The sequence below is a fragment of the Rhipicephalus microplus genome, chromosome 8, assembly GCF_043290135.1.
Source record: "Rhipicephalus microplus isolate Deutch F79 chromosome 8, USDA_Rmic, whole genome shotgun sequence".
NCBI lineage: Eukaryota > Metazoa > Arthropoda > Arachnida > Ixodida > Ixodidae > Rhipicephalus > Rhipicephalus microplus.
Genome location: NC_134707.1, coordinates 27,847,964 through 27,869,835, shown reverse-complemented (window position 1 = coordinate 27,869,835; position 21,872 = coordinate 27,847,964). Strand labels below are relative to the sequence as shown.

The window sequence follows — 21,872 nt, the reverse complement described above, 5'->3', positions numbered from 1 at the left end:
ATTTTGCTGTAAAATAGCCAAGAAAGGCCTAAAAACAGCAAAAAAAACCTCTTGCATACTTTCAGTCTTTAGTAATTAGTATATGTTGGCATATCTTAAATATCACTTTTAATTAAGCTTTTTTTATGGCGGCCTTAAACAATAGAGGGTGAACGTCAGTTATCTAAAAAACTCGATGAGTTAACAGGAAAACTGATTAGATATTTGAAATCAGCAGAAAGAACTGCATAATTTTGTGCAGTTTGATCAAGATCCCTGAAGAAATAAACAAAAAAAAAAGTCCAAGAACATTCTGCCTGCCCCCTTGAGTATAGGTACGTGACTGCCCGTCTTTTTCGTAACTGGCGTGCTTCGTTCACTTTAGTTTTTTTTCTTGAAAAGGAACATCTAGGCTGATTTCGGTGCCAAATCGCTGCCCTGTCATTTCAGGAGCGCAAAGAGCTCGACGTTTTTGTTACTTGCGTGCAGGGGAGAGTGCAGAGCCCACCGCCAGCTACCCGTTTGGCATCACTAGCTTGGCGGATAAGCACGAGCTGCTCCAGAAGAACGATGTGGTGCAGTTCCAGGTTGCCGTCACCGGATCGGGTGTGGAACGAGCCGTCAACGTTGTGGCTGTGCGAGCTCGAGTGCAGGTCAGCGTGGGGGCATTCTTGTTGTCTTCTTTCTCGCTGTATGGTGGAAGTCTTCGCTTACCACTTCTGGCAAACGCCATCTGGAAATACTAATTAGGGTTTTAAATGGACACTAAAGGAAACTATTATGTTGACGGCGATTCTTGAAACGGCGGTCTAGAAACCTCGTAGTGTTACTTTTGTGTCAAGGAAGGGCTTATTCTGAAATATAATCGTGTTATAATGGGTTAGCGCTCTTCAAATTACTTGCCTCGAGTGCAACGCGTCGCGTCACTGTTGCCGTGAATGTCGCCTCGAGCTTCAGTTCTGAGAATGCATCAAAATGACTGTGTTTACGATATAGCAATAAATATCTGAGCCTGGAATTGCATTGTGAAATTTTTTAAAGAGGGTCAGCAGAAAAAACAGTGTTCGCTGTGGCGACGATACTTATGCATTGACTCCTATAGACTGCTGACAGGGAACCGTGCATTTTTCGTTTAAACGGCGTACGTTGTAGCTGAGTTCAACTGTACCTAAATTTTCATTGTTTATGCGAGAAATAATGTAATTACTCATTATCTTTGGGAATTAATTAATTTACATAAAATATACCTGGATAGTTAAAATCTATCTTTAAATCATTAGTATAATCATTAGTTATTAATCATTAGTTAAATCATTAATCAGTTAATCATTAATCATTAGTTAAATCAAAGTTTAAATCACTATCTCGAGAAATAATGTAATTACTCATTATCTCGGGAACTAAATTCGAACCGCAAAATGCGAAAAAATGTGTATGAAGGCATCGTGGGGGCTCAAAATTTCGTGAATTTGCACGGATATTGGCCATCTTTGACTGCGCGCTGCTCCCCGTCGCAGTGCCGCCCGCCATCGCGATCGGTTGGGAAAGTTGCATCCGGCCTTCTTCTTACAGCTCCGACGACCGCCAGTTTCGTACGTGGGCAAGAAAAAATAAAAAACGAGGCCTTTTTATCACGTGATTTGAGCGGTTTGAAACGCGCGGCACCCTAAGCCGCATCGCCATTGGCTACCGAGTCATTGTCAGCTGTGTTGGTGGCGGCCATCGGCATTTGGTCCGTCTGCTTTCCTGCGCGTCTACGCATATTTCCGCGATGACAAGCCCGAAAAAGTGCAACGTGAGACCGCAGAAGTTTCGAACGAGGCACAAGTTCAAGGGAAGGCGGCGTAAAGCACCCCGAACGACGGCGACGAACGAGAACGCGCCTACGTGTGCTAGGCCTGACGGCGGCATCGACGAGTGCGCGAGCGACAGTGGCTGCGATGAAGGAATTGACGCTGCGCTTTCTTTCGTCAGTGCTTCGGAAAAGAAGCTCGGCTTCTTCAAAAAAGACGAAAGACAGCGCGATGAGGTTTGTGCAACGACAGTTTTGTGCGACACCCTCTTGCTGACGACACTTGTGGCAGGTGCGGCATGCCCTGCTTGCGGTATTCAAAAACTTGCCGTTCGGGAGCCGGCAGAAAAGCGCAAGGGACTTTCGTTGCTCCTCGAACTTCATTGCGAAAACAGCGAATGCTCAGCGACTGTTCTTTCGTGCTCCTATACGTCACTGCGTGTTACGGCGGACGGCAGCAGCCGAGTGAGCCAATGGTACGACAGAAGGAGCTCCCGAGATAGTTTCGCTGTAAATGTGAAGGCTGTGGTGGCTGCACGCGCTGTCGGCATTGGGTATGAGCAATTGTCAAGATTTTGCTCCATTATTGGACTCCCAAAGCCAATGCACCACCGAGGATTTTTTTCGATAGCAAAGAAGGTGCACACCGCTGCCATGGCAGCTGTGAGTGAAAACTTGCGCCGATCCAGAGAGTTGACGAAAGAAGTAGCAGGCGAAACTGATGGGGCTGTTATGTTCTACGGCACTTGGCAGAATAGGGGCCACAAAAGCCACAACAGGATTGGCGCAGTTATCTCCTTAGATACTGGCCTCTGCTTAGACTTCGAGGTCATATCAAATTACTGCCTGACATGCAGTAAGCACAAGGATATGGGCCCAGACGAGGAAGTGTGGCAGGCATTCCATGGCCCAGTCTGTGAAAAAAATGCAGACTGTTCCTCCCATGCCATGGAAACGGAGGCTGCAATGCGCATTTGGCAGAGAACATTGACTTATGACACCCCACTGCATTTCATGACATTCTTGAGTGACGGTGACAGCAAAGCTTATAGTGCAGTTGCAGAGCCAAAAGTCTATGGTGCTGTCAATATAGAAAAAGAAGACTGCACTAATCATGTGGCCAAGAGACTTGGCACCGCGCTACGGAAGCTGCATGTGCCATTACCACGAGGGCAGAAAATGAAAGAGCCAGCCATTCAGAAGCTCCAAACATACTATCAGATTGCCATAACAAGCAACAGGGGGAGTGTACGGGGTATGTACACTGCAGTATGGGCTTCGTACTTCCACTCATGCTCTACTGACAATGCTGGCAGCCACAAGTTTTGCCCTGCAGGAACAGAGTCGTGGTGCAAACATCAACGCGCTGAAGCACTTGTGAACCTGCACCACGCCACACACCTCTCCTGACAAAAGCACAGGGATTGGCTGTTTTGCCCATTTATAAACGGCTAACGGATGAGAAGCTCCTTGCTCGATGCATCAAAGGGAAAACCCAGAACGCATCGGAATCCCTGAACAGCAAAATTTGGCTACTTTGCCCCAAGACTAAGTTTGTCTCTCGAACGGTTGTCGAGACTGCCGCAGCTATGGCAATCCTGTAGTTCAACAAGGGTCATGCTACTTTCGAGCATATCCTGGAAGAGCTCAACATACTGCCATCTAGAGATCTAGTTACTTTCAGTGATTCCCGCGATGCGAGGCGCATCAAGAGAATGTCCGAGCGTCCGACAGCAGAAGCAAGGGCCCACCGTCGTCGTGGAGTGAAAAGGGCACGGCTAGAAGAGAGTGCTCGCAAGGACCGTGAGGGCACAACCTATGCTGCAGGACAGTTCTAGTAACTTGCAGTGCTTTTCAAAGTTCTGTTGAACATTATGGCCAAAGATTATGCATTTTTAACAACTCTGTGATAAAAAAAAAAAGGTTTCAAACTTTCAAATGCGTTTTTCTCCTTTTGCAGTTTTGTGTGATCTGTGCTTCTTATACACGCTAGTTCGTATACTTAGAATTGTCATACCTCTATGAAATTTTGCACATAGCATGATGAAGGCCCATAGAGTGCAAGTATCTATTCAGATTGTCAGTGCTGCTTGATTATGTTTTTCAAAAATTACATAACATTGAAAGCCCTTGGCAACTAGAGCCATAGTAAATTTTTGTATTTTATTATTGTATTTCACCTTTTTACACACAAAATTTATATAGTTTTTTGCACTCTACAGTTCCAAAGGATCATAGTCAGCTATATCTGCATGCTTTATCTCAAATTTTTATAGGTCAGAATTGTTGCATAACAATGGCCATAATTTTTCAGTATCTGACCTGCAGAAAGAAAACCAAGCAATCTACATGAAAATAAATGACATATTTGAAAAGAGGAGAAAAACCTTTATTAGCATGCCAATTTGTGTTAAATTCAGACTCTTATTAAAGAAAATCGTTTTTCGAGTAGCATCTCCCCTTAACCCGGGGGGACATGGGCCTTGGGCAAAACATTTATTGCTACTGCTACTAGAATAATGAAACTTGCAGGTAATATGTAATTTAATGTGCCGATTTCAAATATGCAACCAGTTTTTCTGTATCTCACGAAGAAAAAATTTTATACAACTTTTTCTGTTTTACACTTCTGGGATGACTGGCAAAAAATATTTTACAATAACCAAGCTAAAAATTATATTTATATATTCCTGAATGCTCAATGAGTGCAAGAAGCATAATTTCGTGTTTCTACATTTATTTTATCTCAAGTTATAAAAGTTCAAAAATTTTTATTGAGACATGAATTCTTTGTCTGTTGTTTGCCCAAAATTTCAAAATGTTTCAGGGTGAAGAAACATTGTATTATAGGCATATTGCACTCTTTGGAAGTCTAGCTATAAGACAAAAAAAAACCCCATTAAAATTGGATGATTAGAAGGGTAACAACAGCCACCCAGAAAATTGGAGACGGCCAATAAAAGTGTTTTGAGAAAAGTGGGAAAAACTAATAGACATGTGAAAAAAGCCTTTTATTCTCCTGGATGGGCGAAATTACAACAGCCAGTGGCTCAGAAGGCTCCTGGAGAATAGTCTGGGTGGGGCTTTCCTCTTTGCCTCCGCTTTGCAGCTGCCTGAAAGGCTGCTGATGACCCCCTCTTCCTTTCTGCATTGATAGTGCGTTGGGAGTCCTTTTCATTAGCCCTTCGGCTACCCTTGGCGGTTTGCTCTACTTGGAGCTCTCGCAATATGCTTGAGCTGGCATTGTGGGTGCCAAGGTTGAACCTCATCACAGCCTCTCCAACTGCTGCCTCGACTGCATATAATGAGGCATTTTTGTCTTTGGGCGCGAGGCTCCATATGACTGAATGCAGTGCCTCATTAGCGTTCTTAGTTTGTCCTTTCAGGCACCGCTGCAGCAACTTCTTGTCAGCCAAACGCTCAAAAATGGGCCGCAGTGCACTGCTGACCGCTTCTGGCAAGTTGTACGTGCTTTTTGGTGGTGGTTCGTTTTTTGCCATGGCCGAGTTATATTTACACCATGAGTCAGGACCATCCGGACAGAAGTTATGATTGGGCTTCTCATCTGTCGACGTAATGTGATAGAATGTGGCCCACACTGCGTTGTGCATTTTATCTAAGTCTCCAGCAAAAGACTTGATAGCCCATCCATAATAGCTGGAGATCTTGGTGATCAGGTCTGCGGTCAGCCGTCCTTTACCACTAATGCGCTGCGCATCACCTGACTTGTGCTTTTGCACAAGGGTGCGAAGCGCTGTGCCCATTCGCTTCTGAATGTGGTTGGTGCACTCTTCTTTTACCACAGGAATAAAGCCATAAACTTTGGCTTCATCAATGGCAATGAATGAGCGGCTATCACCATCACAGAGCATGGTTGTATACCTGAGGCCATGCAGAGAGAGTGAACGTTGAAACAGAATCTTTGCTGCCTCAACTTCCATTTGGCCTGCCTTGCAGCTTGTGTTTTTTTGGCATAAGTGCTGTGCCTTCCATGCAGCATAATCTGGGCTATCTGGCTGCGGCCCACACTCACAGCCGAGGCAGAAATTGGAGAGAACCACGTAATCTAGCACATATCCTGTAAATAGCTCAATCACGGTGGCCACACCAATGTGAGAAGAGTGTCCACGTGTGTGCCATGAGCCATCAAAACAAACAGCAATGTTACCCGGATTTCCAAAATTCAGGTCACTGTACAGCTGTTTCACTTCGGCAGCACACTTTGCCAAGTTCTCAGAGCATGCTTTTGCCGTAGCTGGGTTCAGCTTGGTCTTCAAATAATGCTGGTAGGTCTTATTGTGAAGATCTCTGTGAGAAACTCCAATGGCAGAAAAAATGTCATTTAGGGCAGTCTGCCCATTCCCCGTGCTTTGCACCGCCCGTGCAGCGAGAATATTTATTTCGAAGGGATTGCACGTCGCCGAGCCAGCAACTCGCCGCGAGCTCCACTGCGATCGCAGTTCACCGCAATTGCTGCACGACACTGTCAGTTTCACGGCGATGCCGTACTCACGCGTGTCCCTCTCAATAGTTAGATCACCACGGCACACACGGCAACTACCAACCTCGAACAGGTTATTTACAAGGTCCAGGTCAACAACCGTATACGCCGTGGTTGAACTCGGGGCACTGTCACTCGCGACGCACTTCATTTTCCTTTCCGTCGCCGATACTGACGCTAGCTGGGAAAGTCTCTGCTGCGTTTGTTGCTCGCGCAAAGCACAATCTGCACTTGTTAAAAAAGTCGAGTCCAATCTTGTGCGCTCAGGCCGCGCAGCTCCGGTGTCCTGCACGGCCGCTGCCGCAACCGTCGGGGCGAAGTCCAGGGTGTGCGCGTCAGTCGCCGACTCGCGTTCCGCCGTTGTCGTGTTATCTGATGCCGGTCCAAGGTGCACAGCGGGCTCCGTCGAAGGCAGCGATGCATTTCTTCGCTTCGCAACACGCTTCCGTCACGATTTGCCAAACTTGTGCGCGGTGCGAAATTTCCGATAACCGTTAGGCATGGCGCACGACGACAGACGACAATGGTCTCTTTCAAAATGACGGCAGTTCGTTTTCGCTGCAAGCAGCCGGAAACAACCACGGACCAATGAGGAGGCGCACTTTTGTCACGTGGCGGCTGTGGGCCAATGAGATAGCTAGGTTTTGTTTTCTTTTTTGTTTGATTATTCAGTTACAGCTTATCACTGAAAACTCGCGTTTGGCGGAAAAAAAAGGGCGAAGGATGCAGTTTCAAAGGAGGCCAAGATGGCTGCGCTCCGTGGCACGGTTGCAAATCGGCGGCGGCGCGAAACTGATCGTTTTATGGCGTTTACCGCGAGCGAAACTAGAAAGTTCGCGTAGTAAATATGATCGTCCGGGAAAACTATACTGTTTACAGGCCTAGAGTTTTGCGAGAACGTGCAGGAAGATGTCCTGAATGCAACAACAACAAAATTGAAAAATCATTTTTTTTCGCTATTTTTTCGCTTTCAAGACCCGTGTCCCCTTTTAAGAGGCCTTGTTGTATTCGAGGCAGTCATCGCATTGTTCAAGACAAGTGGTTTTGTCTTCTTCGGGGCTTTGAAGAAGAGAAAGCCACCTGTGAAAAGGTTGACCCCAGCAACACCATGTGTTGTCGTGTTCAAGCAATCTTCACGTGGGCCATTGAGAAGCATAATTATGATGTCAAGATCTGGGCTGTGCTCAGTCGGCTGGTCTGCGATTCGAACAGTTATTGCCTAGGGCAACTTGTCACTCTACGTTATTAATTGTATAGAATTTTCACAAATACTATGTTCTAAATGAACCTTTATCATTTATAGTCTGTGTGCAAAAATTTAGAATTCGCAATACGCGAGGAAAAAAACCTAATGTTCCCACTGTGTAAATATCCTGGAATTCAGATTTGTGGTCTGCCCTTAATTGTGTCTGCAACATGTGCTGTTCAGTTTGACGTAATATGGTTTCTTGATTTTTTTTATGCCCACTGTACTTCCGAGATCCAGCAGAATATTGCGCATATTCCGCTTTGGGTGTACTGTAATAGCAAGGCCTCGTCTGAAGCATTTCGTGTGTCCTAGGGTGCATCTAGTCACTGCGATCTGGATGTGTCTCTTAGTTTTCTTGCATGAAAGGGTCACTGTGTCTTGTAAACCGCTTCACAGGCTACGGTGGAAGCAATCAAGGGCCAGTTCGGCTTCCTCTCTTACGAGGCCGAGGAAGGGCGCAAGCTGTTCTTCCACACGTCCGAGGTCAAGTCCGGCAACCACCTGCAGGTGGGCGACCGTGTCGAGTTTGTGGTGGTCTACAACCAGCGCACCAAGAAGTACGCTGCCTGCAGCGTCGTCAAAGTCGGGTATGCTGCCGCTGCTCTCTTGCTGCGCATTTTCGCGTGTGATTCGTTTGTGCGTAATTCGTCGTGGAGTATCGGTTAGCTCTGCCTTGCACCACGCTTGTTTTTCAAGCAGCTCATTTGGCTTTCTGCGAGACTACATAAGTATGCATGGACAAGTAAAAAAAATTGAGAGATTGGAAGCAAACTTGATATAAATACAGTGAACTTCGCATATCTTTGGGTGCCTAATTTGTGAGGCATTCTCAAATACAGCCGAGCCCACTTGTAGTAACGAACCTGAGTTGACGCGGCGTCCGTTCGCTGTATCCCGAAGTTCGTAGTAAATGAAACACAGCTTTTAAAAAAAAGTTACGGGTGAAAACACAAAACTTTTTGCCCAAAAACGTCCGTGACCTACGTGTTCCGAAGAGCAGAAGCGATAAAGGTGGTCTTGAGTTTACAAACGGCGGGGTGCTCTTCTCCAAGGCCCGTGGCATAAAGTGCATGAGGCACTGGCTCCAAAGTTTCGTCGTTCTCGCAATCCTATTCCTTTAAATCGCTCTTGCTGCGTATTTTATTCTCAATGCCCTAATCCGTGCACGATTCCACGGTGTCAGTATCATCATCGGCCGTAATGAAACCATTGCGACATATTCTCACCTGCTCTCCCAGGTTGGAGCCAGCAATGCGCTGCCACAAATCGCTGCCGCAGTAGTCCTGTTCGGAAGCTTCAGGCTCGGCATAGAACCCGACGCCCACGAAGTCGGCCTCACGAAAACAGTTTCGTGTGCCTCGTCACCACCGCCCACGAAATATTCACCACTACCGGGACGCCCGGAGCGGCAAGTTGGCTGCGAGGTGGTCAACAGCTATGAGCTCCGCAGCGCGGCACCTAATGTTCGAATCGCGCCCAAGCCAAGCGGTCCCATTTTCGACGTTTTTTTGAGCGGCAGGAAAAAGCGTGCAAAGCCTCCCGTCCGTCATCCTGACAACACACGCGCACATGCGGCACACATGCCAGAACGCGTGGTACAGCTCTGGGCCCCTTTCCAGTCGGAAAACGAAACTTCTAAATTCCAGCCAGCATAGCTGGCGCTGCGGAGCAGTGGAGCTCGGCGAGGGAGTTGCGATAAAGAGAGGAGAGCATATTTGCGAGAGAAGGGAAAGAAGTTGCGATAAAGTGAAGAGAGGGGAGGGTACGGCAGGAAGGCGGAAAACCAAAACACGTGGGAAGGAGGCAGGTCAAGTAGCTTGCTTAAAAGGTCCGCGAAATGTGCAACTCGCGCGTAGAAAAACTTGGAGTGCTTGCGCGCGCAAAGCGCGGCCGCCTGGATAGGCGTGCGCGGCGTTGAATGCATCGGCGGCCGGGGTCAAAGAATTGTTTTGTTGGACCAGCGGGTTCGCTTGGCCTCACCGACTACAATATATTGGGATTCAATCCGCGCAAATTAACGGTCGTTTTTACGCTTCTGCATGCGTGCGGAGGCATGCTGAGCCGAGTGCGAAGGGAGCGAGAACAGGTCCTAAACACAAAATGAATCGCGAATCATCAGAGTTGGTAGGGTAGCGTACACGCGTGCACTAGAACGATACTCTAAAAAAAAGAGCGAGTAAAAAGGGTGTCTTTTTGTTCCACAACAATAATCGTCATCTATATTGCGTTCCATCCTTGCTCTATCGCCCCGCATCCGGTACTTTCCGGTCACGATCGACATGCCCATTATCAGGGTTACATTGCATTCGCGATAGGAACGTGGCCAGCGCAGAGTTTTCGAAAAAGGAAGCGCACGCAAGCCTGATGACGATTATTGTTGTGAGACAAAAAGACACCCTTTTTACTCGATATTTTTTTAGAGTACGATAAGACAAGACGCAGACGATCGGATACAGTCGGTGGACGACGATGTCTGCAAATGGTCTGGTCACTCCATGCTGGCGATGCCCACGACAGTACCAGCGATCAAAAACAGGGGAGATGGCAGACCGGTCTTCGAAAGATTGGAGGCAGTGTAAAAACAAGGGCTTCGTCTGGCAATGCGGGGTGCTCAGAGTAGCGGGGGGACAAAAAACTGAGGGGTGCGTAACGAAAAGCGGTCGGGGAGAGCGGCAACTAAAGGGGCGCGAAGGCAGGGGCGGCGTTTAATAATAGGAATCTACCATATTTACTCGCACAATTCTCGCACTTTTTTGAGCAGAAAACCAACGCAAAGTTGGGGGGTGCGAGAATTACGCAGGGAAAACTTTCCACAAAAACGTACAGAGCGAAAAAGAAAACGAAGTTGCCGCAAATCGTGATTCTCACACCGGGAACTAACAGCTAGCTTTGAGAAGTATTAACTAAAATTTACCTCAACAATAAAAGCACAGCTTCTACACAAGGTAAGATTTATTTGAGACACAAAAAGTGCAAGCAAATAGTCGCTAATTAGAATACTATAAGCAAAGCTTGTGGGCGTTGCGGGCGTGGCAGTAGCGTTCGTTGCTCAACAGGAGCCCTCGGAAGGTAAGCGTAGGACGTCAGTATTGGGCTGATAACTCTTTAACAGAATAGGCTGCAGTTTCCTTCTGAAGAAATTAAGTTTATCATCAATCCCAGTTTTAGGCATACGGCAGGCCCAAAGCGTTTTCGTGGCTTTCAGCTGCCGTCACCTGAAGCGAACACAAAGCTTGTATGCTCCGAAAGGCCTACCGACGGCCCTGTTGCGTTGTTTAGATCATGATCTATCACTTTGAACTTGAAAGCAGTCATGTAGCTTCTGTATCGCCCCATACCGTGACTAGATTACCAACACAACATACAAAACGCCGCAATGCGCACTAGCCACTTTGGCTTAGCTTGGATTGGATTGAATCTCCATGCAATAATAGTACGCTTGATGCTTAAGAGATGGCGCCAGATGGTGCGCGCTATCATCAGTGGCTGAAACGAGCAGACGACATTATTGCGCAGTTTTCGGGGGTGCAATAATTACTCAAGGAAAAAAAAGAAATTGTATTTTTGTTGGGTGATGTGGGGGGTGCAATAATTATGCCAGTGCGAGGATTGCTCGAGTAAATACGCTATAGGCACCTCGCAGATGCCAGATTGGTTATCGAAACTGGTTTCCCAAAAAGTCAGCAGAGCACTGACTCCGTTCGCTGTAAGGGATTGGCGGGGCTCGGAGATGTTCGTTGTAAGTGCGATTTTGTGCCATTAAAACAATGTACATTTTCGCGGTCACGATGATATTGTTTGTTTCAAGCGAAAGTTCGTTTGAAGTGGTGTCGTTATATGTGGGCTCGACTGTGTTCGAATGCTTTTGTGGCACCGTCACCAGCAGGTGATGCTATTTGTTTTCCTCTAATGTGCGGGCTACTAGCAATAGGTCAGCGGGCTGCATGTTTGAGATGTCTGGTATTCACGAATTGAAAAGTGCACCCAAGAAGTAACAGCCTTCGTGGTGAGATAGTATAAAAGCAGTTTCACAATTGAAAGGAAGGTTGTTTGAAAGCTCGGTAAATGGTGCTGTTGTAATGGCATTAATTGCTTTTACCCGTATCTTATTCCATAATTCAATTGCATGTAAAAGTGCACGTGGCTGAGCATTGATTGCTTTTTGTTTCTTTTCACACATGTCTATACAGAGAGTCGCAGCCAACGCAACGTCCAGAGCGTCTTGTAAGCCGGCTACGAACCCTCTCCACGGAGGACTCCGGTCCCCGCATCATCATAGTGCGTCAACCACGTGGTCCAGATGGCACTAACGGGTTTGCCAGCCGCGGAGGGGAGGCAAACTCGTCGGCAACACTTCTCGAAGAGACCGAGGATGCCACCGAATACGAAGAAGGACGGGGAGACGTAAATTCTCAAGACGGAGCCGAAGCCAAGCCCGACGAAATGGAAGTCACTGACAACACGCTCGGTGCTATGACCCCTGTCGAGGGTGAAGTCCAGGCCTAAATGGTTTTTAAGCTTAGCAAGGGAAATCTAGGGATTTTGTTATTCTTTTGCTCTTTTTTTATTGCTCTTTCGTGATCCCCATTTGTGCCGGAACCCTCTTTTCCGGTGCAAGGAAAATGAAATGGAAAAAAAAAGTGGGTGCCACGAGACTGTAACGCGATTTTTCTTCTGCATACCACCTGTTTCTAGGTTCTGCGCTGGAGCGTGTTCGTGGCGACTTTTCTTTTTTTTCTTGGTTTATTTCTTTCCTCTGTCAGTGTATGGAAGTGAAAACAATGTGGCGAATATTATCTATTCTCTTCTTCAGTTCAGCATGTATGTTATGTGTGTGTGTTCTCATTTTTTACTAGTGTCTTTTATATAAGTTTCACAGTATGCAAGTGTTGAGAAAGCTTGTTGTTCAGGTATTTGGAATTTGAAGTCAGAACTGTGAAAAAAAAAAAAAAAAAAAGAGAACGGTGCGATTGCTGTCTCGCAGTGCTTTCCAAGCGACTATGAAAGTGGTGTGTGCGTCTCTTCACCATGGCTCCAGTCTTGTTTGTGTGTCGTCCTGCCTCGGCTTGGGTTTTTCTTACAATTTTTCTCCCAATCCTCTCCCCTTATCACCTGTTGAACTGGTACAATTAGATAATGCGCTCGTTTAGGAAACTTCGGAGTGGTGCAGTTTCTAAGAATCCGGCCGAGGCAGGCTCCTTTTCTTCCGTTACGTCGGGTATCCCGACTATAGGCCTGTACTGGCGCACTTCATTTCTTTTTGCAGTCTTTTCATACTTCTCCATTCAGTCAGCTTTTTATGTTTTTGTTATACCTCTTCAATCTATGCCCCCAATCAAGCTTATCATTTTTTTCTCCTGTGTGGTGATCTGTAGGAGTTGCACAACAACTTTGATGGATCTTTTCGTGTGTTTGTGCGTGAATATCCAAGCAACGAACAGCATCACTAGCACTTATAAAGGAATACGAACTGGCTGATACGAGTTGATTAAGCACAATGTTATCATTCCTCTCCCTCTCGTCGAAACCGCGGCGTGTTCCACCCGTATGTCTTCTAAAATCTTTTGCCTCCACACACACACGATGCCGCCGCCCTAATACTGTCACGTGAAAGCAATGCTCTTTGGGATTAATACTCAAGGCATATGGTCGGCTTCTGTACTTGCACTAACCCCCCCTTTTTTTTTTCACTTGTTGCTGCTGCGAATTTGGCAAACTCTGGATTCAAACTCATGGTAAGTCCCTCATCGAAATGCTTCTGCTCCAGTTTGTCTAGTATCAGCATTTCGACTTCTTGCCATATTTTAACCAAGTTTACCTACACCGAGTTTGAAACAAAATGTGTCATCAGCAGTTTACGGTTACTACACGACTACCCTGACGACGACAGTTTCCTGTGCCCTGGTATATGAGTTTCTTTGCATGATTGTTGTGTGCGGGTAGAAAATCTAGTGCACGTGGAAGACAACTTGAAATTCTTTCTGACCTACCACTGGCCTGGTATATCTGGAATTCGCTGTACGACTCGGCATTTGCGGTTGTCTGGCTGTGCTTTTGCAGAGACAGGCTCATACTGTTTGGTCCCAAAATTTATGGCAAAAACCATACTGTATGTATGAAAACGTGTAACAAAATCCAGAAATATACACTGTTGAAGGAAAAGCAAGAAAAGTATGACCAAATGAGTTTCCTTTGCATCTACTGTTCACAGCTTGAGTGCGTTTAGAAGCAAGGGGCAAGTGTTGGAATGAACTAGGTCTAAGCGCGTACTTGACACTCCTTCGTAGTTCTTAATTCCGACAAGGAGCAAGTGTGTTGTCGAGCACTTCGCAGTCATCCACCGTGGGGAGTGACTTTTTAACATATGGAAAGTGCGGGTGAGTAATTCAACAGCTTTGATTTCCAAGAAGTTTTCAAGTGTACGTCGAACAGTCTGCACAGTTTTGTCGCGTCAGTTCGGTCGCTTAGTCATCGAGAGTGGTGTTTGTGGCATGTTATAGATTTTGTATGCCTTTACCGTACGGTGCGTTTCTTTGCAACTCTCCTGTAACAGTTGAGGCCTTCCTATTAAGGCTATCTGCTTTACCTTCGTTTTATTTACATTGGCTGAATGAATTTGCTGTTCTTTGTTGCTGCCTTGAAGATCCTTGTTTTGTTTGTACACAGCGGCATATAAGTAAAGTTTAAAATTTTTTATTGAGGTTACAAGTGGAGTTGAATGTTTTATCCTCCCTAATTAGGGGATGAGAAGCATTGAACAGCACCATTTCAAAGCGGCAGCACTGTAGGAAGGTTTGTCACTTTTGTAGGCTTACAATTGCAGTACTGCGCTTGAATGTCAAGGAAACATTTTCATTTTTATTTTTTTTTTGCATTCCCAATTTCGGAGCTAGAATGCCAATGTCTTTGTTGCCCCCTTTTCTATGTCCTTAGCCGGATCTGCACCATTGCAGGTACCATTGGAACTTAGTTTTGCTAACTTGTACACTTTGCTGCGATTTTCTTTGAGAGGCCTTTATATAGTCTTCGAGGCGTTTGCACGCTGCGTCGAGCTGGAGCCCAATACCACTCCTGTTTCATCTCCGTGTTGAACGTTTCGAGCTCTCTGCCTGCTTTTGAGAGAGGCGGGAGTGCAGTTGATGAATGGATGTGATTAGCAGGAGTGTGCATACTGTCTTCTAGTACAGCATATTATGCAAAATATTCTTTTGTGCCCAATCGCCTATCACTGGAGAGGCTTGTGAGGCGGGCTAACCCTGTTCTGGCATTGCATTAGACTTGCATTTCTAGTGCAATGTTGTGGTGGCTTTACATCGTACCTTAGTTCTCTTTGCTGCTCGGCTTGGGCAGTGCTTAAAATAGTGCTTAAGGATTCATTGTTAATATGGTGTCTATTATATTAAAATTTACTAAATTTTGCCTTGGAAGGCTTTCATTTCCCAAACGTATTTAGTGTGGCTTTTCTCCCCTCTGTTCTCACTGCTTTGAACATTGCAGCAGCGAGCTATTCGATTTTGCGATTTCTTTCGCATGCTGATGAGTGCTGCAAGTTTTTTCGGCGCTGGACCGTATTTTACAACTTTGTAGCCCTAAAAAAATCATCATGTGCTTTTGTTTTTCATCACATTCTTTCTGAGAAAACTAATGAGGGCGTAATTAAGAAAGAATGCACAGAACTTTTATTGGTGCAGTCAGCAGGTTCCTAAAAGATTCCAAGACGGTCTGACTTTCAGAAATTGTATTTTTTGAAGCGCCACTGGCATATTTTCATTGTAGCATTGTAAAATTTCAACCAGACCACTTCGTGCTTTGCGTGTAATAATTCTTTGAATCTGTAGGAAGCACTTGCATGGCTTCAAAAAAGGAATGGATGTGAAGTCTTACCAGTAGCATTAGCAACTCCAAAAAATTGCGGTTACACAGTGCGTTGCTTTCAAAAACTATTCACATGTGCAGTGTGGGCATCATTTGGGTATGCACTGTCTAAAAATGCTCTCCTCACTTTTTTTAGACATTTTTCTGTGCATTTTTTTTTCATGTGTTGCGAGTGTTATATGTGTCCTGCTCAAAATCAAATGCAAGAAGTCCCGCCTTTATTTAGTTGTTCTGGGATATAATTGCTTTTGATAGTCAAAAGTCAGTTCCCATTAGTGAAAAAAAAATACACCCGGCATTGAAAACGCTGGCTGCCAGACCACTTGCTGTGTCAGCAAGTTTCCCCTGTGCCCGGCCAATGCAGGCATGGCCGTAAGGTACCAATAAAAGTGGCCATCGTTTCAGTGATTTGACAATGCCGCAGCATGTGATGTGAAGAAAGAGACTACTTTGTATAAAGGGCTGAGGAAAGATTACTAATGAATTTGTCGCGTTTCTTTTGGCATACTTATCCAACGAATCGGGTTTAACAGAGCTAGGGAGATTATCTCAAAACGATTTGTAGGTGTTCCAAATCGACAGATGTCGTTGTGCCTCGCAGTGTCGAAGGAGGCCCCTCGATATTTTTTTCCAGTGTGTCTAAATGCCTGCAGTCTTTTTGGATTGCATGCAGAAAAGTCTTCGTAAAGGAAGGCAAATAAAAGAAATGTTTCTAGCCACTTTTTTGTCAATGGGTGATTTCTTGAAGAACTTGCACTGCCTCTACATAAACTTTAATGGTTACCCGAATGATCAGATTGAAACAAGTGGTCTTGGTGACACCTTCATGACGCATTATGTGCGCAGGATTACACTTGTGATCACTGTCAAGTGCCAGAAGCATTTGGGGGCTGTTACTCCTCTTCGAAGTTTTAAACTGTTAAGAGAACAGGAGCACAGCTGCACAAACAAAATGGCACGAATATCACACACAAAGTAAAAGTCTTCTTCACAAAGTGAAAGTCTGTGGGAAGTCTGCATGTAGTGTGTGTATTTTCACCCATCTTCATTATGTAGTTTGAAATTTTGCTGAATCCACGAAACGACTAGCAGCATGCCAGGCTTATGTTATATTGAAGGTCATGTCTGTTGATTTGGCACTGAAGACAATACAGAGAGAGCCGAGGTTGTATCTATGCAGCATATGCATGAGAATAGCAGAAAATAATTTTTTGGATTGCACGAGTTGAGAATTCGATAAGGTACTGTTACGTCTTTGGGCTCGGCTGTTCTCGTACGAGCTCTTAAAGCCACAGGACAGACGAACTTCATTTTGTGTTGATTTTTCTATCTCGCGCATCTCAAACAGGGCGCATGCAGTTCTGGCTCTTCACAGCCTGCACGGAGCCGGTATTATAGCAGTGGTATTGGTCTTTCAATTTTTGAAGATAAACGAGCAGTCGTTTCTTTTGGGAAGTGAACGAGGGGTTGAAAGCTGCTGACCCGTTGCATATGGATGAGCTGTTACACTTTACCATCATCATCGGCAACAGCTACAACCTCTACGAACTGCTGCGGCTCACATGACGGAGGTAGCCACATGGTATGGCTTCCGCTTTCAGGTACTTTTAGGTGAGTGCATAGGGGCCCTTTGTCGTTCGGTGACTCAAGCACAGAGCAATAGTATCTTTCAATCACTTCCAGTTGAGCACTTACCGTTTTCGGAAAGTACCTATAAAATCTTTTAAAAGGAAACTGGTAGAAAAACAACCATCCTGGTTCAAGTTATCCAGTCTCGGAGCTCGGAAGAGCCCTGCGACATTTTTCCAAGTAGCCATGGAATGGATTCACCGGAAGAGCTTATTGTCTGTCTATTTGAGTGCCGCGAAAATATTTAGAACCCGTTAAGTGCGATAGGAGTTGCAAAAAATTTGTTGCACGCCGCGGCCCCAACAGTGCTAAGCTGGGAGGGATGATACAAAGGGAAATAAAGCGCGCCACGTGACCTTGAGAACTTGCCGCGCAAGTATGCTCGGACACGTCGCGACCTCCCGCGGCGGCCCCAGTAACTCTCGGGCGCACCATTCTCAATTCAGCCAATGGCATACTTGAACCTGTGACGCAATGGTTTATGAGTATATAGCATCATTAGTCGAGAGTAGAGAACGCAATTCGTAATCAACTTAGACAACCAATTGTAAATTTCAGGCCGTGTGCTGCGCTATACTGGCTCGTGTGTTCTCGGGAACCTCGACTACCGATCGGCCACGCTCAAAAAGTGCTGCTGGGCTCCTTTGAGGGTCAATTAACTTTCAGGCGAAGTAATAAATTTTTTAAAGACTATTATTTATCCTGTACATGACACGAGCAAGCCAACCTGGCTACTCCCCGATGGAACATTTACAGCGGTGAGCACTGTTAAGGTCAGTACGCGAGCGCGTAGCCGACGGCACTGTAAGTGCCACGTAAAAACCATCGTTGGAAACGTTGCATGTGTGCTGCAGTACACTCTTTACGCGCGCACCACGTCATGGATACGCTTGTTCGTTGTCTGCTAGATGCAATTTATTGCGATAGCGATTATATGGACACTCTCGCCTGGGTTTTGTCGCCGTCATTCACGGTATATGCATACGTATCTACATATATGAAAACGAAAGAAAAAAATTTATCCAGAAAAAGACTTTGCCTCACGGAATCGAACGTCCGACCTCTGTATTGTGAGTGCGAGGTGTGTTAGCCACTGAGCAATGAAGGAGCTCCTCAAACGTTTGAACGGCAAGCTATTTGTGTCTATCAATTACCGCTGGTGATGGGCATCATGGGGCGAACTATCGTGCTTTCAGCATTACCAGCGAGATGGCGCAATGAGCGTGCGCCACCATATCGTCATGACGCGGCGGCGCGCGCTCTCATCTCCCACGTACTTTGCCACGCGGAGAGAGTACGCTCAATCGTACGCATTTGGCTTTCACCAAAACGATTCTATTGTAGTTACCGGTCGCACAAAGGTCACTGCACTGACTGCACAATCTCCGTTTGCGAAAAGGGCGTGCTTTTCAGACCCAGCGAAGTAACAACTGAGACGCTTAATCGCGTTCAACTGTTACTGTGATTACGTGCCCCGCGCATGAGAAACGCGGGGCACGTTTTGATCTGCTTGCTATTCTTCGCGGGACCTCCCATTTTGTTGCTATTGCGTTCATTGCTTCGCCTTTACGGCAAAGCTGTGACTTTTTTGTCGGCCAAGGTGAAGCATCCTGCATTTAAGTTATTTTCATCTTTTCAGTTTTCGTTAATAGTCGAAATTTAAACTGTTCTATACTCAATTTTGCATTCACGCACCAAATTTTTATCCAGATGAATCTTGAAGTGAAGGATGCGCCAGTTTGACAGAAAAAAATAAGGCTAGCAGACGGCAAACAAGCGTAATCATGACGTGGGGCGCGTAGTGGAAAAAGTGTATCGCAGACATGATCGCAGAGCACATGCTGCGCATGAGCAATCGTTATGACGATGGGCGTTACGCGGCGATGATAGTGCCGTCGGCCACGTGCTCGCGTGTTCACCCTAACAGTGCCCACCGCTGCAGGTCGAGCCTCCTGGCACTATTGGGGGCGTACTGGACAACCAGGACTTGATTGTGGTAAGTAGTTGATTTGATAAGTCTTTCCAAGCGGTCCCGCGTAATGCCGGGCCCCAGTAAACCGCAGTCCCAGAGAATGTGTTCTAATGTGCATGTACGTATTTTCCTTGCAAGTTTTGCATGCAATTTATATCCGCTCCATACCACTCCCTAATTTGAACCGGGAAACAGCACGATTTTGATTGTAGTTTTTTTTTAGTGTTATGGTAATTTCGTTCTCTTTAGGGTGGCGTGGGGGTGCGGATAAGCTTTTGTACCCACATAGAAGTGTTTAGTTATTCCATTTTACGAGGTTAATGTATGTTTTTGTGGTGGAATCCGTAGGTGGAGAGTTACTTTTTCAACACAACATATTTTGCAAATATGTTTGAGGGTCAGTTTCTACTGAATATTTGGCTTGTCACTGACACATTATCCATTGTGAAAAGCACACACACACACACACACACACACACACACACACACACACACACACACACACACACACACACACACACACACACACACACACACACACACACACACATATATATATATATATATATATATATATATATATATATATATATATATATATATATATATATATATATATATATATATATATATATATATGGGCCTTCTCCTTGAAGAGAACCCTGATGGGATGCGAAGCACTTGCGGTGCTCCCGGCATTGACCCGGATGAAACGGGCGTCGACGCGGGTGCGGGAAGAATGGTTTCAAGCGAAACTCGGTGTAGCGTGTACTCGACTAAACGTTTCTTTCAAATGCAAGAACAAGAGAGACGGCTTGGGTTTCGTGCAAGTTTCATCAGCTGCAGATGTAAGCTAGCCGAAAGAGTAGACAGATTTAGTCACGCGTCCACAGCAGCCGTACGGAAGCAGCCTGCTAGCCATTTGCAATGGCAGGACGCGATTTGATTGCGGACACGCAACTAAATCTGTCTAGTGTTTCCACTAGGCGTGCGGTCGAGCATTGCGGGCAGTAGAGAGGGTGAATCGAGAGGTTGTGAGCGGGAGGAGGAGCCGGCAGCTGCTGAGGATGAAGGAGAGTGGGACGTCAAAGTTCAGTTGCGACTTCACTTACTTGGCACCGCTGCAACACCTGCGGCGAGGGAGTTTGTGCGGACTCACGGGACAGCGTTACACAGACGGGTCAAAGAGCTGCTTCGCATCTAAAAGAGAAAACTTGAATGACGCTTGTGCTCAGTGGCGTAACTAGGGGGGGGCAAGGGGGTACAAGTGCCCCGGGCGCCACTAGGGAGGGGGCGCCAAGCCGAGTCCTCGGGTTGGCGCCCCCTGGAAAGGTTGTCAATGTTTTTTTCCGTAAAACCGCCTGGAAGGGGGGAGGGGCGAGGTTGTAATGTACGACTGGAAGTGGGGATGGTGGTGAAGGAAAGGGTTGCCGCAATGGCTTTTGCATCGGGAAAAGGATCCTCTATTTTCATTTTGCTGCGCTACCTCCGTGCCTTCCCATGACCCTCGGCTAAGCTTTGTTTTGTGCTCCGCAGCACTGGGTTAGATGAGTTTCAGCGAACCCCACCAGCCTCCCAAACCACTTACTGAAAGCTTCCCTGAAACCAACCACGTACGTAAACAAAATAAAATAAAAAAGTTCGAATGCACCTTTTTTGAGTAAGAACAGAAAACTCCAACGAAATAGCCGATCGTCCAACGACTAATCGTCCACGCAGCGGCGGAAGGAAGGGCGAATATAATCCGTGACCTCGGCACCAAAGGCTAAACAAAGGCGTTTATTCGCAGAGTTCTCTGGAGGAAAGACGGAGAAAGCGTGACACGACGGCGACGTTTGTTGATTCCCTGCATCGCGGGCGCCAGCAAAGCAATAGAAGGGCGGGGGTCAACGTTTCCCACATGCCATCCACCGCCATGGGCAGGTTCATCCTTTGGCCCAAAGAACACGCACCTGCGAAAAAAGCGCAGAGCGTAGTGTACCCGACAGCATGTGCCGACTGCCCCGCTTCGTACGTTGGAGAAACCAAGAACTTCCCTGAAAGAATGCGGCCGCACAAGGATGACCTCCATCAATGGAACAGCGAACGGAGCGAAACGGCAGAACACTCCGACCAGTTTAACCCCCATACCAGACCCGAGGGCGCGGTGTCTAGCTGGTTGCTTTGTTTTGTACTCACCCTGCATTCCTTGGGATGCACAAATAGCGCGAAAGCTTAGGTACGAGAAACTTGGGCCTGGGAAGCGCCCGTGCCGTCAAGATTTTTGCAGTGTGGACTGGAAGAGAACAATGACGGGTAAGGGACTTCCGGAAGTTTGAATAAAAAAAGAAAAATACTATACAAAAACGCGGGCGTAGCTCATCGAAATCAGAACTGGTGGCCCTTGGCCTCCGAAATGGCCCGCCGCGCGCCAGTAGGCAATCGCGGAAGCCTACATTAGCGCTAATAATAATAATAATATAATAATAATAATAATATTATTTAATATTATTATTATTATTATTATTAATATTATTAATATTATTATTATTATTATAATTAATATTATTATTATTATTATTATTATTATTATATAATAATAATAATAATAATAATAATAATAATAACAAACATTATCACGGGCATAATGAGGGGCGCGGAAATATATTTGCCCTGGGCGCCGTCCTATCTAGTTACGCCACTGCTTGTGCTTCGCCATCAAAAGTAGCATGCGATATCACAGTCGGACCCTCGCACGCATGACCTTCTAGTCTTTCTTCGCTTTTCCGTGGACGTCTCTACTGCACCGTAAGGAAACGAATGACTGGCTACTGCAAGTGCCGTCACGTGACCATATGGCATCGGTTTTGTCAAACAGCGAAGGGTCCATTGAGTG

General features: G+C 46.0%; 1 protein-coding gene across 2 annotated transcripts in view; it reads left to right on the top strand.

The window, feature by feature from the left end:
* The window catches only part of Unr (cold shock domain-containing Unr), a 35,957-nt gene extending 23,474 nt beyond the window's left edge, over positions 1-12,483 (top strand). For both annotated transcript variants that reach the window (XM_075871381.1, XM_037416477.2), the window contains 3 exons: positions 469-632; positions 7,918-8,108; positions 11,712-12,483. In XM_075871381.1, coding sequence (XP_075727496.1) covers positions 469-632; positions 7,918-8,108; positions 11,712-12,027 — 671 coding nt within the window. In that variant the 3' untranslated portion in view covers positions 12,028-12,483. The remainder of the gene's footprint in view (positions 1-468; positions 633-7,917; positions 8,109-11,711) is intronic.
* Positions 12,484-21,872: the final 9,389 nt, after the last annotated feature.